Source organism: Gallus gallus, chromosome 9, assembly GCF_016699485.2.
Source record: "Gallus gallus isolate bGalGal1 chromosome 9, bGalGal1.mat.broiler.GRCg7b, whole genome shotgun sequence".
NCBI classification, from domain to species: Eukaryota; Metazoa; Chordata; class Aves; order Galliformes; family Phasianidae; genus Gallus; species Gallus gallus.
This window is the reverse complement of record NC_052540.1, coordinates 18156060-18168365: the sequence shown is the minus strand read 5'-3', so window position 1 is coordinate 18168365 and position 12306 is coordinate 18156060. Positions and strand designations below refer to the sequence as shown.

The 12306-nt window shown below is 35.6% G+C and overlaps 1 protein-coding gene across 12 annotated transcripts in view; it reads left to right on the top strand.

Annotated features, from left to right (window-relative positions):
• NAALADL2 (N-acetylated alpha-linked acidic dipeptidase like 2) overlaps positions 1–12306 on the top strand; it is a 379774-nt gene that overhangs the window by 224883 nt on the left and 142585 nt on the right. For all 12 annotated transcript variants that reach the window (XM_040705739.2, XM_040705733.2, XM_040705736.2 and 9 more), the window contains one exon: positions 10227–10346. In XM_040705739.2, the coding sequence (XP_040561673.1) occupies positions 10227–10346 (120 nt within the window). The remainder of the gene's footprint in view (positions 1–10226; positions 10347–12306) is intronic.

The window sequence follows — 12306 nt, the reverse complement described above, 5'->3', positions numbered from 1 at the left end:
ATATATTCCCCTTGCATGGTTAAAAACTGAAGGGTGAAAACAGGGAAGATGTTGGAAATAGATTTGGGGCTTTATTCAGATTTCAGTGTAAATAAAATTTCTGTTGAAATTAATGAGAATTGTGATATTTTTTTCCAGAGTTTACTACTTTTTTTTTTCCTGTTAATGGTCACTGTGAGAGAATATACATGGACATATTTCTATAAATGCATACCTCAGATAAACATTTTTCACTTTAACTATTTTATTGTATGATTTAGACCAGACAGGTTACAATTTCCTGTCCAGATCAATTGATGTCAGGGTTGATATCTGCCCAGTGTCTTGTCTTTTGCGCTCACTTCTTGTTAACGGTACTTGGTGCAAACCCAATGCAAAGGTAGTCCAAATCAAATGAGAACATTTCTGCAGGATCCCAGGACACATTAAGCTCCAGGGTGTGCTAATTTATCATTTCTCTTTACTTTCTTTTGCATCTTCTTAGCAAATACAAAGTATGAATAGTATACCTGGATTTGAATGCTTTTACATTAAATAATGATTTTTTTTTCTGTTTAAGTTTGCAAAGGAGGAGGAATTCCAAGCAAAACTGCTTCTTAAGAGTTATCTGTATCTACCAGCATAACTTCTATGGTTGAAATTGGGCACTTTTGCCAGAGTCTTACAAATGGATTTCCTCTAATGTAATTAACTTGTTCAGTGCTTCTCTACAGGACTTCTTTATTTCACTTTGTCAAGATCTTTTTGAAATGTTTCCAAATGCAATAGCATTGAGAATCCAAAACAAGCTTCCAGATTTCTTTTTTCTGTCTTAGGATGTGATAAGTCCAAATACAATTTTCTAAGAAAAAAGAGTGGTATATGAAAAAAAAAAAAGCGTAAGTTTTAAATGCAATCTAAGCTAGCTGAAGATAAAACCAGTATGAGAAGAGTTATTTGGTGAGGACAGATTTTAGATAATTTTGTGAGAAATCTTTACTTGAAGAATTTTGTTATACAAGAATAAAGAATGAACTACCTTAGAGAGTGCTTCCAGGAATGATATAAACCTGGACATAGAACCTTAATAGTAAGGAAGGCCAAAAAGCTAAGAAGGCCTCTCTTAAAGAAAGCCCTTCAAAGGAAATAGGTTTTGAAAGCCTTTCAGAGCAGGATGAAAAAAAAATCTGCAGAGTATGGTCTCTGCTCTGGTACAGCTGGTTCAAAAGAAGCGTAAGAACTGAACGATGACCCGGTTTTCTAACTATAGACAAGTCTAAGTTTGGTATCCGGATGCACATGGAGGAGTATATTGGGTACATATGTGTACTGTGGACTAAGATGTCTTGAGAAAAATCCTTCACTCAAAATTTTACTTTTGATCTGGTTGAAAACACAGCACTTATAACTGCAACCAGCAGTTCAAGTTTCAATCACAGGAGAGAAGTATCCTTCATTTAAAAAGAAAAAAAAAAGAATTGTGAACAGAGATGAAAATACATTGAGTTTTCCTTTTTCTAGAATTGGGAATTCCTAGTGTTTTTATTCTGTTCAATATGCAGTCTCTTCTGCAAGTTCAAATAAATCTAATGCCTAACATCTCATGTAATGGATATTAGTTACTGTGTTTATCTCATTCATTAAGGCAGCCTTAATGTGAATTAATCATGGGAAATATCTGTCCTATCCTCATAATTATTTCTTATGTTCCTGTGCTCTGCAGTTCGAAGAGAAAGTGAATGATCAATCACCAGCTTGTGACTGGCCCAAGACTAGGTGTGTTTGAGAAAGAAGATGTTTCAAGGAATTTATCTTCCTTCCACTGAATTATGTTACCTTATAGAGTTAGTCTTGCCTCCTGTAAGATTCACTGCTGCACACTGGCGTCTTCAAGGGGCAGACAGAGGTGAATAAGGATAGAATTGGTTTGTCAACAGCTTCAACTGTTAGAGAGCAAAGCTTCTTAAATATGCAAGAAAGATCCTGCTGCATTGTCTCTGAGGAGAGATGTTCCTCCTACTATGGGTCACATCTTGCCAGCCACAATCTTTGCTAGGGAAGTATTTTGTGGGGTGAAGTAGCATGGAAAGCTGGAAATAATATTACTGGCAAATGAATTTTTCTATAATTCTTCCAAAATTTAATTATTAAAAAAAAAATTGTATGTATTTATACATGTCCTTTTATCTATAAATCTCTGATATCTGAAGACTAAAAGAAAAATGTTTGCGTCATGTAGTGTAATGCAGGCTAGACATCTAGAATGAGAAATTTTGTCCATGCAGACCTGATAGACAAACACCGCTGGTTCAGGTGTATTCCTGATGGTCTTATTGTTGTTTTCTTAAAGCACGTAGACTCTCTCTGCCTAAAATAAACTTGTATAATTTTTCATTTTTCTGTATAGACAACAAAGATAATTTCTTTGTAGGGAGAAATTAGGAAATATTGATGGTACCATCTACTGAAGAGATTCCATTAGTGAATGATTAGTGAATTAATTACAATTAGCAAATATAACGATTGTGCATTATTTGTCTTGCTTGTTGAATTTAGTTTCTTGTGATTACTGAAATCCAGAAAATGGGCTTCTTATTGATGTAGTAGGAAAATTAGTGGTTGAAACAGCATTTATGACAGTACACACTGAGCTTTTGGTTTTCAGTTTTTTTCTGTCGGTTATTTAACATCTTAAGAAGGAGAGAACATACCAGGGCAAGAGAAAGAGTTGAGTGCAGATCTCTGTGGCATCTAGTAGTTCTCTAATAATGTCTCTAACTGCTTTTATTGAAAACTATATTGCAAAGTGCTACTACCGTAATACTGAGCAACTCTCTACTGCTGTAAAAGAGTCTGACCTGGACTCCAGGCTGTGGAAGATCAGGGAAGCTCTGTTCAGCTCCGGAGCTCCAACAGAGCAACAGTTGTGGTGAAGTTTTTGCCATACCACTGTAATCAGAGGTCAGATTACTCCTTCCTCCCATCAAGTTGTCTGGGTTGCAGTTTCCCTGCAGTTTTTCCCATGTATTTTTTGTAATGTAAGCATCTTTCCTTTGAGATATAATGTATCAGAACACTACTATACAGAGTGAACAATTCACTGGTCTCTTCTAAAATGGAGCAATTCCTGTCCTTTGCATGGGATTTCCTTTCTTTTACAGGATTCTCTGTCCCTGCTGAGAGCATAGGAAGCAAATTCACAAATTCTCAATGGCGCTCCTGCTGACACTTTAGCAGAGATGAACTCTGAAAATGTCTGTGTGAAATTTGGCACAACTCAGAAATATCATTGCCCTAATCTATGCAAAGACGAGATACCAATTGCACTATAGCGAGGGTACCTGGCAGAGCCCTATCCTGAACTCCTGGTTAATTCCTTCTATTGCTCATAAAAATAAAACATGTTAAAAATTGAAGGCCAACTGTTTCTGAAAGAGAAGAAGAAATTATTTCAGATTACTAAAAAGTGAATAGTGACAACACAGGGTCACAGTTAATGACCAGCTGACAGTTGAGTTCATTTTTGAAACCAAAATCTGAAAACCTGGAAGAATGAAGACCTTTTATTCCTGTTACAATTTTAAATATGTGGTACCTGAATCACAAGATTGTGTTTCTTGCAAGGTTTGATTTCCAGAATGTTATGTAATTGAATCACAGAGCTTTGCTATTCTCCCATGTAGCCATTTTTTATATTTGCCTTGGTCAACCATTTTGTCCACATGAATTCATTAACACTCACTGTTCTCATTGGAGCTGCTTTCTTCTATCTGGATGTGTTTGTAATTCTAGACTGTATTTTTTCAGCTTTGTTCTGAAAAGGACAATTTGGAGACATATACATTTGTCTAATGCTTTTGGATACCAGAATTCACACTAGATGTGAAAGGTGTCGTTTTCCTTTTCACAACTACATGTTTAGTTCTCCAGATTTGACAAAATGCTGCTTTAACTCCCAAATGTGTTTACAGCACTATATGGTTTGCCATCTCTCTGATTATGTGTGACGTTTGGCCAAGTGATGGCTACAACTACTATGTAAAAGAGCATTTATTATACACTGGAAAATTGAGTTCTCGCTGATGCTTCTGAAAGTTCAAGATGGAATAGATAGCCTCTTGTGCATAAATGTGCTTATCTGCATTTTTGAAGTAGGTGTTCACTTTATCCTTCTATTTTTAAGTACATATAATAACAATAACATATATTTTGCATGTATAGCAAGCATACATAGAAATAGAGCCATTGAATGTATTTCAGTATATTATGCATGCAGTAGTATGAGAGTTGATTGACAAACAAACTTGTCATCCTTGGAGGCTTGTACAATTTTAAAATGGCAAAAATTGGAAGCCTGAATATTGTAAGGTTATTTTCTAGATATCTATTTTTGACACAGCCAGGCTAGCTCTGAAGGTGAAGGAATTTAACAAAACTGACACAGTAGCCTCTAAGAAATTAAAATATTAAAGTTATTAAATGACATGTATCAGTTGCACTTTAAAAGATTCAAAAGCACTTCCATGTAATATTTCACGTTAGTTGACACCCATTCTGTCTCTGATAGTGTTTGCATTCTCTTGGCACTATTTTTGTGACCTGTTATTTTAGGCAGGAGATCATTTTCTTTCTTGAGGTGTGTAGGTGTAAACTCATATTTCACTGTTTTCATTGAGATCCTATGAACAAGCAGAGCGAGGAGATATTGGTGCCTTGGGGCATTCCCTCCTGCTCTACTAGGGGCTGACCCATCCCTGCAGTAGCTGTCTAGTTGGCAGCTTGTGCCACAGCCTGTGCGGTAGCTGTGCGTGTATGAAGCTTCCAGGCATCTCTCAAAGGTGCAAGCACCTTTCCTAGGCTTTAACATATATGACCAATACAGGAAAGAATGTTGTATCTTTTTTATTCCTTATATATGATAAAAAGGCCTTTGAATGAAGACAGTCTTCAGCCTTTGGATGGTTCATGTTAGAGAGTAGCCAATAAAACCTGTCCTTTGCTGCAGTCTGGCCTTTAGAATTTGCTGAATTCTGACACTGTGGGGATGGATTCTGATATAAAAGTTTCACTGGAAATTTTAAGGCTGGTTTTAAATCACAACATTGTAATTTACCATGTACATTTTATGATTTTTTTTTTAAATGTAGTATTGTAGCTAAACAACTCTGCTTGTTTTGGTCAGTTTTCCTCGGTGTGTGTAATTTATAAATGCATATTTACATGAACAGCTATCCTTGAGTAAGCTCAACCAGAAGGCTAGCAAATACAAATTACTGTTTCCTCTAAGGAAAATATGATCAATGTGGCTTTAATTTCATATATAAGAAAGAATCACCAGAATTTTAAATTTTGTCACTAGTGAGCTTTGTGAGATGACAGGCCTTACAGCACCACTTAATGAAAGCTTAGAATAATGAAATTTCTGGTAGGTTTTTAGGTCTCAAATGATGTTGTGTCCTTCAGTGTTTTATAATCAAAGTAATGTTCTTAAAATTGATATTTATTTTAAAATGTCTAATATGCCTGAAAAAAATGTTTTACTTCAGAATTCCTAAAAAATAGATTAGCATTTGAATCTAATTAGAAAAGATGAAAAAATGAGGCTTGCCACATTGGATATTTCATTGAATATCATGAATTAAAAAATTATACTCAGATATTAGTTTTTCCTTCTGCTTAAGGGAAACTGGAAGAATGTGATCATGAGCAAAGGGAGAAAAAGTAAAAATGAATGAAAAGAACAAAAAATAAAGTTTAAATTAGATAGAGGGAGGAGTCTACTGGATAAGCGTTATCAACAGGGGACAGACTATGCCAACACAGATTTATCTGGAGCTCTGTAACCATAAAACACAGAAGAGGTTCTTTTCTGCAGGCTATAAAAAGGCTTCAATCTTAATTCAGTCTCCATGGGAGATAGCAGGATAAAAAAACCTGCTATAAACTATAAAGAACAAGCAAGCCACCAAGTTAAACTCCAGTGTCTCTCTAAAAATGATACTAGAACAGCGCAAGCAACCTGTAGGAACATTGCTGCCTAGAATGGAGCTGTGCTGCTGTAGACATGGGAAGAAAGAGTACCTGAAATATGTCAGCAACTAAATTTGCTCTGCCAGATCAAACTCCATCAAACTCTGAGGCTAAGGGACGTAATTGTTTTCTTTTGTTTTGGTATTGCACTCTAGAATAAATTACAGTTTTAGATGTCCTTACAATTTTACATGATAACAACTAGACACAACGAATCTTTTCTGGCTGTTAGTTGGCACTGTGGATCATATGGAATTGCTCTAATATTTCAGTGCATGAATAGGAATATTGAAGTAAAAGAAAAGCTTGCAGTGTAAGATGCAGAAAAACACAGAGAAAAGTATTTCATGAATCTGTTTGAAGAAGACTAAATACTTGTTATTTAGTAAACAAATAGGCATTTAATGATGTCCCCAAACTTACCATGTTATGTGGAGCAATACTGAAATTCTGTGATTCAAGTCTGCCCAGACATCATACATCAGATGTAGCTCTAAATATTACTGATTTGTATGGACATGCTTTCCTTTATCTTTTCCTATTTTGGTAGTGCTGAACCAAGCAAGAGGAAACCAAAGTTACTGTGCTTGCACTTGGCTTCAGTGAATTCTAACTACAAAGCAGCAGGTTGATTCCACTTGTACTGAGTACCATTACTGTAAAAGGCCTCAATAGTTAAGCTGCATGCTACTTTTAGTTGCACCTTCAGCTCTTCAATTAAACTGGAGGTAGTAATCAGGCGTATGCCACAAAACCTACCAACACAGGTCTTTTTATTCTCCATCCGTGTTTTGTCACTTCTATACAAGATGACTGGTAGTTCATTTTGTCTCTGGCTGCTCAAGCAAGAGCAAACAGGGAGGTTTGGGTGGTAGCAATTAGAGGGAGGCAGCTGTGGTTCTTTGAGTATCAGCTGGATGCTTTTGGCTCTAATGGGAGAAGCAGCCCCAACAGAAAGTGTAAGAGAACTTTTACCGATGAATGAGTTGGCATACTTGGACACAACAGTTATTTCTTTTCATTTTCCTAATTTTAGTGAAGAAATGTTTTTGTGTTTGCAGAGTATTATTTGCATTTGTTAATGTCCAACTTTAATCTACAGCCAGCTTGCGTTTACTTTTATGCTGTGCTGAATGTTGCCTGCACTCAGTTTCAGAGCTGTGCAAATGAATTATAGTGAAGTGTTTAATAAAATTTAATCTCAGGTGCTGATCACAATCTACTGTCTACTCAAATAATGATTTGCAAATGTATTGTTTGCATTTTTACATCTGTCAGGATGAATACTTGGAGGTCATTTACCTGTGATTGGTCACACACTGCATGTTTGTTACCTTTATTGGGTGGACAGCCTAAAAACAGTAGCTGAATATTGAAGGACATATAAGGGGCATAGATTTGAATGAAAGAAGAGGATGTTGTATGTGTGAACACTCACTGAACTGAGGTATTGGTCCTTCTATAATAACCTATCTTCTCTTTAGATAAATTGTCTTAATTCTGAGGAATTGTATTCGTAGCATTTGTTTTCTAAAATACTTATGGTTTCCTTGTCATCAGTTTCTGACCCTCTCTCATCTATTTTTGATCTATTTAACTTGTTCTTTGCATTTTTAATTCCCATAGTATCTGCTAAGAAAGTGAAGTTTTAAGATTGTATATGACAGCTTTAGGATTCCAACTGCCACCTACTTCATACAGTTATGTATACTTTTCCAAAAGCTAGGTACCTTTCCCCCCCCCCCCCCCCCACCTTTGACTGGATGAAGTATGCTGTTTATTCTTTTTAATTTTGGAGAGAAGTAAAAGAGACTCGGAAAAGACCCCTGGCTACCCTGATTGTGGTATTTTCAAAATGCTTGACTTTGCAGGTTTTACAGGATTTTTATCATGATTTTTAAGATGGGATGTTTACTACTCATTGAGCATCATCTTGGGATTTAGAAACTAATAATAAGTCTAACATAAAATAATTACTTTTTCTAGAAATGTTTGTTTTATTACCTAACCTTACTTCATTTCATGCATGGGGGAATGCTTCTGAGCTCCATATTGCACATCACAATTTGTTCCTAAATAGTCGTATCTTTCAAACAGCATAGCATGAAACAATTTGAAGAGTAAGTACCCAATTCAAATGGATAAAACAGCTCATTGTTTAGTCGTTTTCTAGTTTTAGGGTAAGAGGATTTACTCTTCCATATCTAAATCAAGTATACAAGTGCTCTTTTTCAGCATCTGATAAAAGAATGAGTTTTCTTCTGTTTTATGAATAAAATTATCCTACCAGAGGAAAGCAATATATCAAGCATGGGTTATTGTGGGTGGGGTATTCTGTTTTCTTAAATCTGGAATCTATAAAATGAGAATTATTTCCCCTTGTAGGCATCTTCAAAACAGGAAAAAAAACCTAATCTTTATTCATTGTTTCTTGAGTTAAGACTGTTGTGACTAAAACAGAACTTCATGTAACATCAATAGCTATTTATTAGTGAGGTGGTAGCACTTTTTGGATTAATATACTTTTCTCTAACATTATTTTAAAATAAATAGGCTGATTAATTTATCCCCTTTCTTCTTTTGTGATGAACTGTATATAACTGCATTAATTCTGTGAGATCTTTTCACTTGATTTTGTCATGCTTTTCAATCTAACAATCACACAGGAAAGTTTATATTGGATTTCAGCCTATATTCATGATTTGAATTTTTACACGTATTAAAAAAAAAAGTCTGTATGAAGTGCATGGTTTTTTGCTCTTACCTTTCAGTTTCAGTACTTGATGTAAAATCTGGTGTTTGCCTGTTACAGAAGTGTTTAATTACTTTGGTTGAGATTTCTAAAGACTGTTCAAACAGCGCTGATGACATTTTATAGACTTGGAAACTTGTTAACTTGAAAATTTAATGAAATGTGTTTAAGAAGACATAGACTTTGTCAAGACAGAAGTTTATGAATTCAGTTCACATGTTAAAGCACAAACTCATAACGTTCAGAAAGAATTGTATAAGGGTAAACACTTTCTTAAAATACCTGTGTTTAGGAATCTAGTGAAATTTCACACATCCTACATTGCCAGAATAACTGTTGGAAGAATTTAAACAGTTTGTGTGAAGATGTCCAAAATCAGAACTGTTGGCTTTGGCAGTGAGTCCATAGTTACTGAAGCTGAACTGAAAGAGAAACTTTTCCATCTTGTACTGCTCATCTCATTTTTTTTTTTAAATGTTTGTGTAATAGTTTTTGTTGTCTTGTATTTTATGTGAAAACTGCGTAAGGGATTTATAGGGACTAGGATTTTCTTTGGTGTCCTGAAATCTTCCTAAACACAGCGTACAAGACTAATTATCATCATACTTGGTCTTTGACAGAGTTAATTGCTATAAATGTGTGAGACAAATGCAGCTGGTTACTCTTAAATTTTATTTGTGTATGTAGATACATATGTTTTTATATATATGTATATAAACATAAATAGATTAATAAATCTAAATATTTAGAAACACTTCTTGAATGTTTTATCCATCACTATCCATGCTTGACATCCTGTTGTAGTGTACTAACTATAGTGCATCCTGTAAAGATGTTGTAGTTAGTTGGATGTGATTTTAGATAATATAAAAATATTAATAGAAAAGCTTAAGCATCAGTGGCGTAGTCTCTTGTAAATGTTTTATCTAATGCTGGATAACTTATAAGTAAATGCTTTAGCACTTAAGTGAGGTTACTCAAGGAGCATACAACACCCCATAATAAAACTGTCTATTCGTAGTCTGTAAACCTAGGTGTTGTCGCATGACCTGCTAAATCATTCACTCTTTCTTGAAATGCTTTACTAGACTTTGGTTCCTTTAAAGAAAATTAGTAGAGGTTAGTTATTATCTCTCACATAGTTCTGATTGCATTCCTTTAACTGATGAGGGGAAATTCTCATCAGAATCAGCAGCATTTATAATAATCATTGGGAAAAAATAAAATTCTGATTTTTACCACTACTGAGGAATTGTTTGAAAACTGCCAAGATAGAAATGTATTTATCACATTTAATTCTCAAGCTCTTTGCTCTTAGAGGTCTTCCCATTCCAGTGATTAGAAAAAAGGTTAAGTAGAACTCCCAGCTGCTTGTAATTACACAGATAACTTTGTTTCTGTGGAATGAGCACCCTCCACTGCTGTGTAATTGTCAATATGTCCTGAATTTTGTCTTCTCTTTCAGGCAGAACTTGTTGATATACAGTATGGGACCATAGAAGACTTGATCCGGATTCAAACCACTACAAACGTGACCAAAAAAATTGCACTTCTGAAGCTAGGACAATCACCTTTACTTTATAAGGTTAGTTTTATACTTACTGTATTTTAGTTGAATTATTATTTGAGTCACAAAATATCAAAATGAGGCCTTTCCCATTCTACCACAATAAGTAGATTATTGCTTTGGATTCTGCACTATAGCTAGCCCCTTTGACCTGCAGTGCCTCTTACATGTAACATTTATTTTGCTGCATATCTTAGAGTGCCCCAGTATTATGCTGTATTTTCCCTGGGTGTACTATAAGCCTTTTGGCAAATAAAGAAATCCTTAGAAGAAATAATAAAGTATGAGGGGGAAAAAAAGGCAGCTGAGATCAGTTGTTGTTGCATCTTTGCTAAAACCACACGTGTAAGACTGCTGAAATCTTGTTTCCACATATGTATCATATGCAGCACTTAACCTCCTTGCTGTAGGTTGAATGTGCTGGTAGAAGAGGCAGAGCACTTTGTGTACTCACCTGACCCTCAGCTTCTGAGAGTCTTTCCAGTCCCAGGGGGCTGGGTCTAAACTCCAGCACTTTTGGCCTCACTACAGATGTGCTGCTGCAAGCATTGAGATTGTGAGGTTTTAAGCAATAGCATACACTATAGGAGGACTATCACATTGGTTATGGATTTGTTTAAGAAATTACGCTGTAACTTGATTTCATCATCACATGATGTAGCTGTGTTCTGTGGGTAAGATACCATTGCCTTCCTACTTCTTCCTTCCATTCTTACTACCTCAGAGGGAGAGAGAGACCGAGCTGGAGAACAGCATTAACTTTCATGGTGTTTCTGCTGCAAAATGTGTAAGCAGACAGGCATTTATCCTTCTGTTAATTTTACAGGCACTCCTGTAAAGTCACCAGGATTTACCAACTTGTGGATGTGTTTCCACAGGCTCAAAGTGAGCATCTTACTATTTTCCCCTCCCTCTTTGTTCTTTGGCTGTAGCTATGTAGGGAGAAGAGTAAGTGCATATGTGTTTGCTCATTGTCCTGTAACTCCAGCTCAGGCAGGGAGCACAGAGATGGAGCTCAGCAGTCCATTTGCACATTAGATGTAATGGAGTCCACGCATAAAACACATTTAAACCCTGAATATCAAGTAACTGCCTTCTATTGCAAATATTTTATAAGCAGAATACTGTTTTGCCTTTCGGAAAATGCACTAGCCCAATAAAAAATTAAACAATTCATTCCCAATTCACAGAAGCAATTATAAAACAACAGTAACTCCAGATCTTATAATTAACAGAATCAGGATCTGCTCTGTCAGCCACAAGAAAGTACAATTGGGACCACAACACAGGTTTAGAAAATAAGCACTTAGTATTTTTTCTATAGGAATAATATTTGTCTTAATAAAAATGCCATTTTTAACTGAGTAGCTTTAGTTGTTTGTCTAAATTATTTAGCTGCAATCTAATTAAATTTGTGAAAGGTCAGTTATCATTGTTGGAACTTGGCTGTTGTGCATCATTTCCGCCGATAGATCTTATACTGTATCTCAATGCCAACTGACAAAAATAATGAAATAGTGGTTGGAGCTTGTAAAATAGGAATTTGATAAAGATGCAAAGCTTGCTGTAGTAGTGTTGTCTACAGTGTCTATGAAATAGGCCTTTTACTAATTTAATTCTATTCCTGTATGCATTTAATATGTCTAAATTACCAAGTAGTGCAGCTGAAGGAGCAGAACAGGATAGTTGATCCTGAGGACTGTCTTAGGATTTTTACTCTGTCTGCTGCAGTTTGGTCGAATGGAGTACATGCTAATTCATAGCTGAGCACTCATTTGCTCTTCTGAAAGTATCCATTTTTGCATATTCAGAGTGTTGCATAACGTGAACCAAAGTGTGATCTGCGTTGATGATCAGGAGATTGAATTTGAAAACACACTGCTGATGCAGCTAAGGAGGCAGGTCACCTACGTATATTTGATGTCACTTTAGTAACAGTTGCTGAAGTCATGAGGGGAAAATATAGCAATCCCTCAAG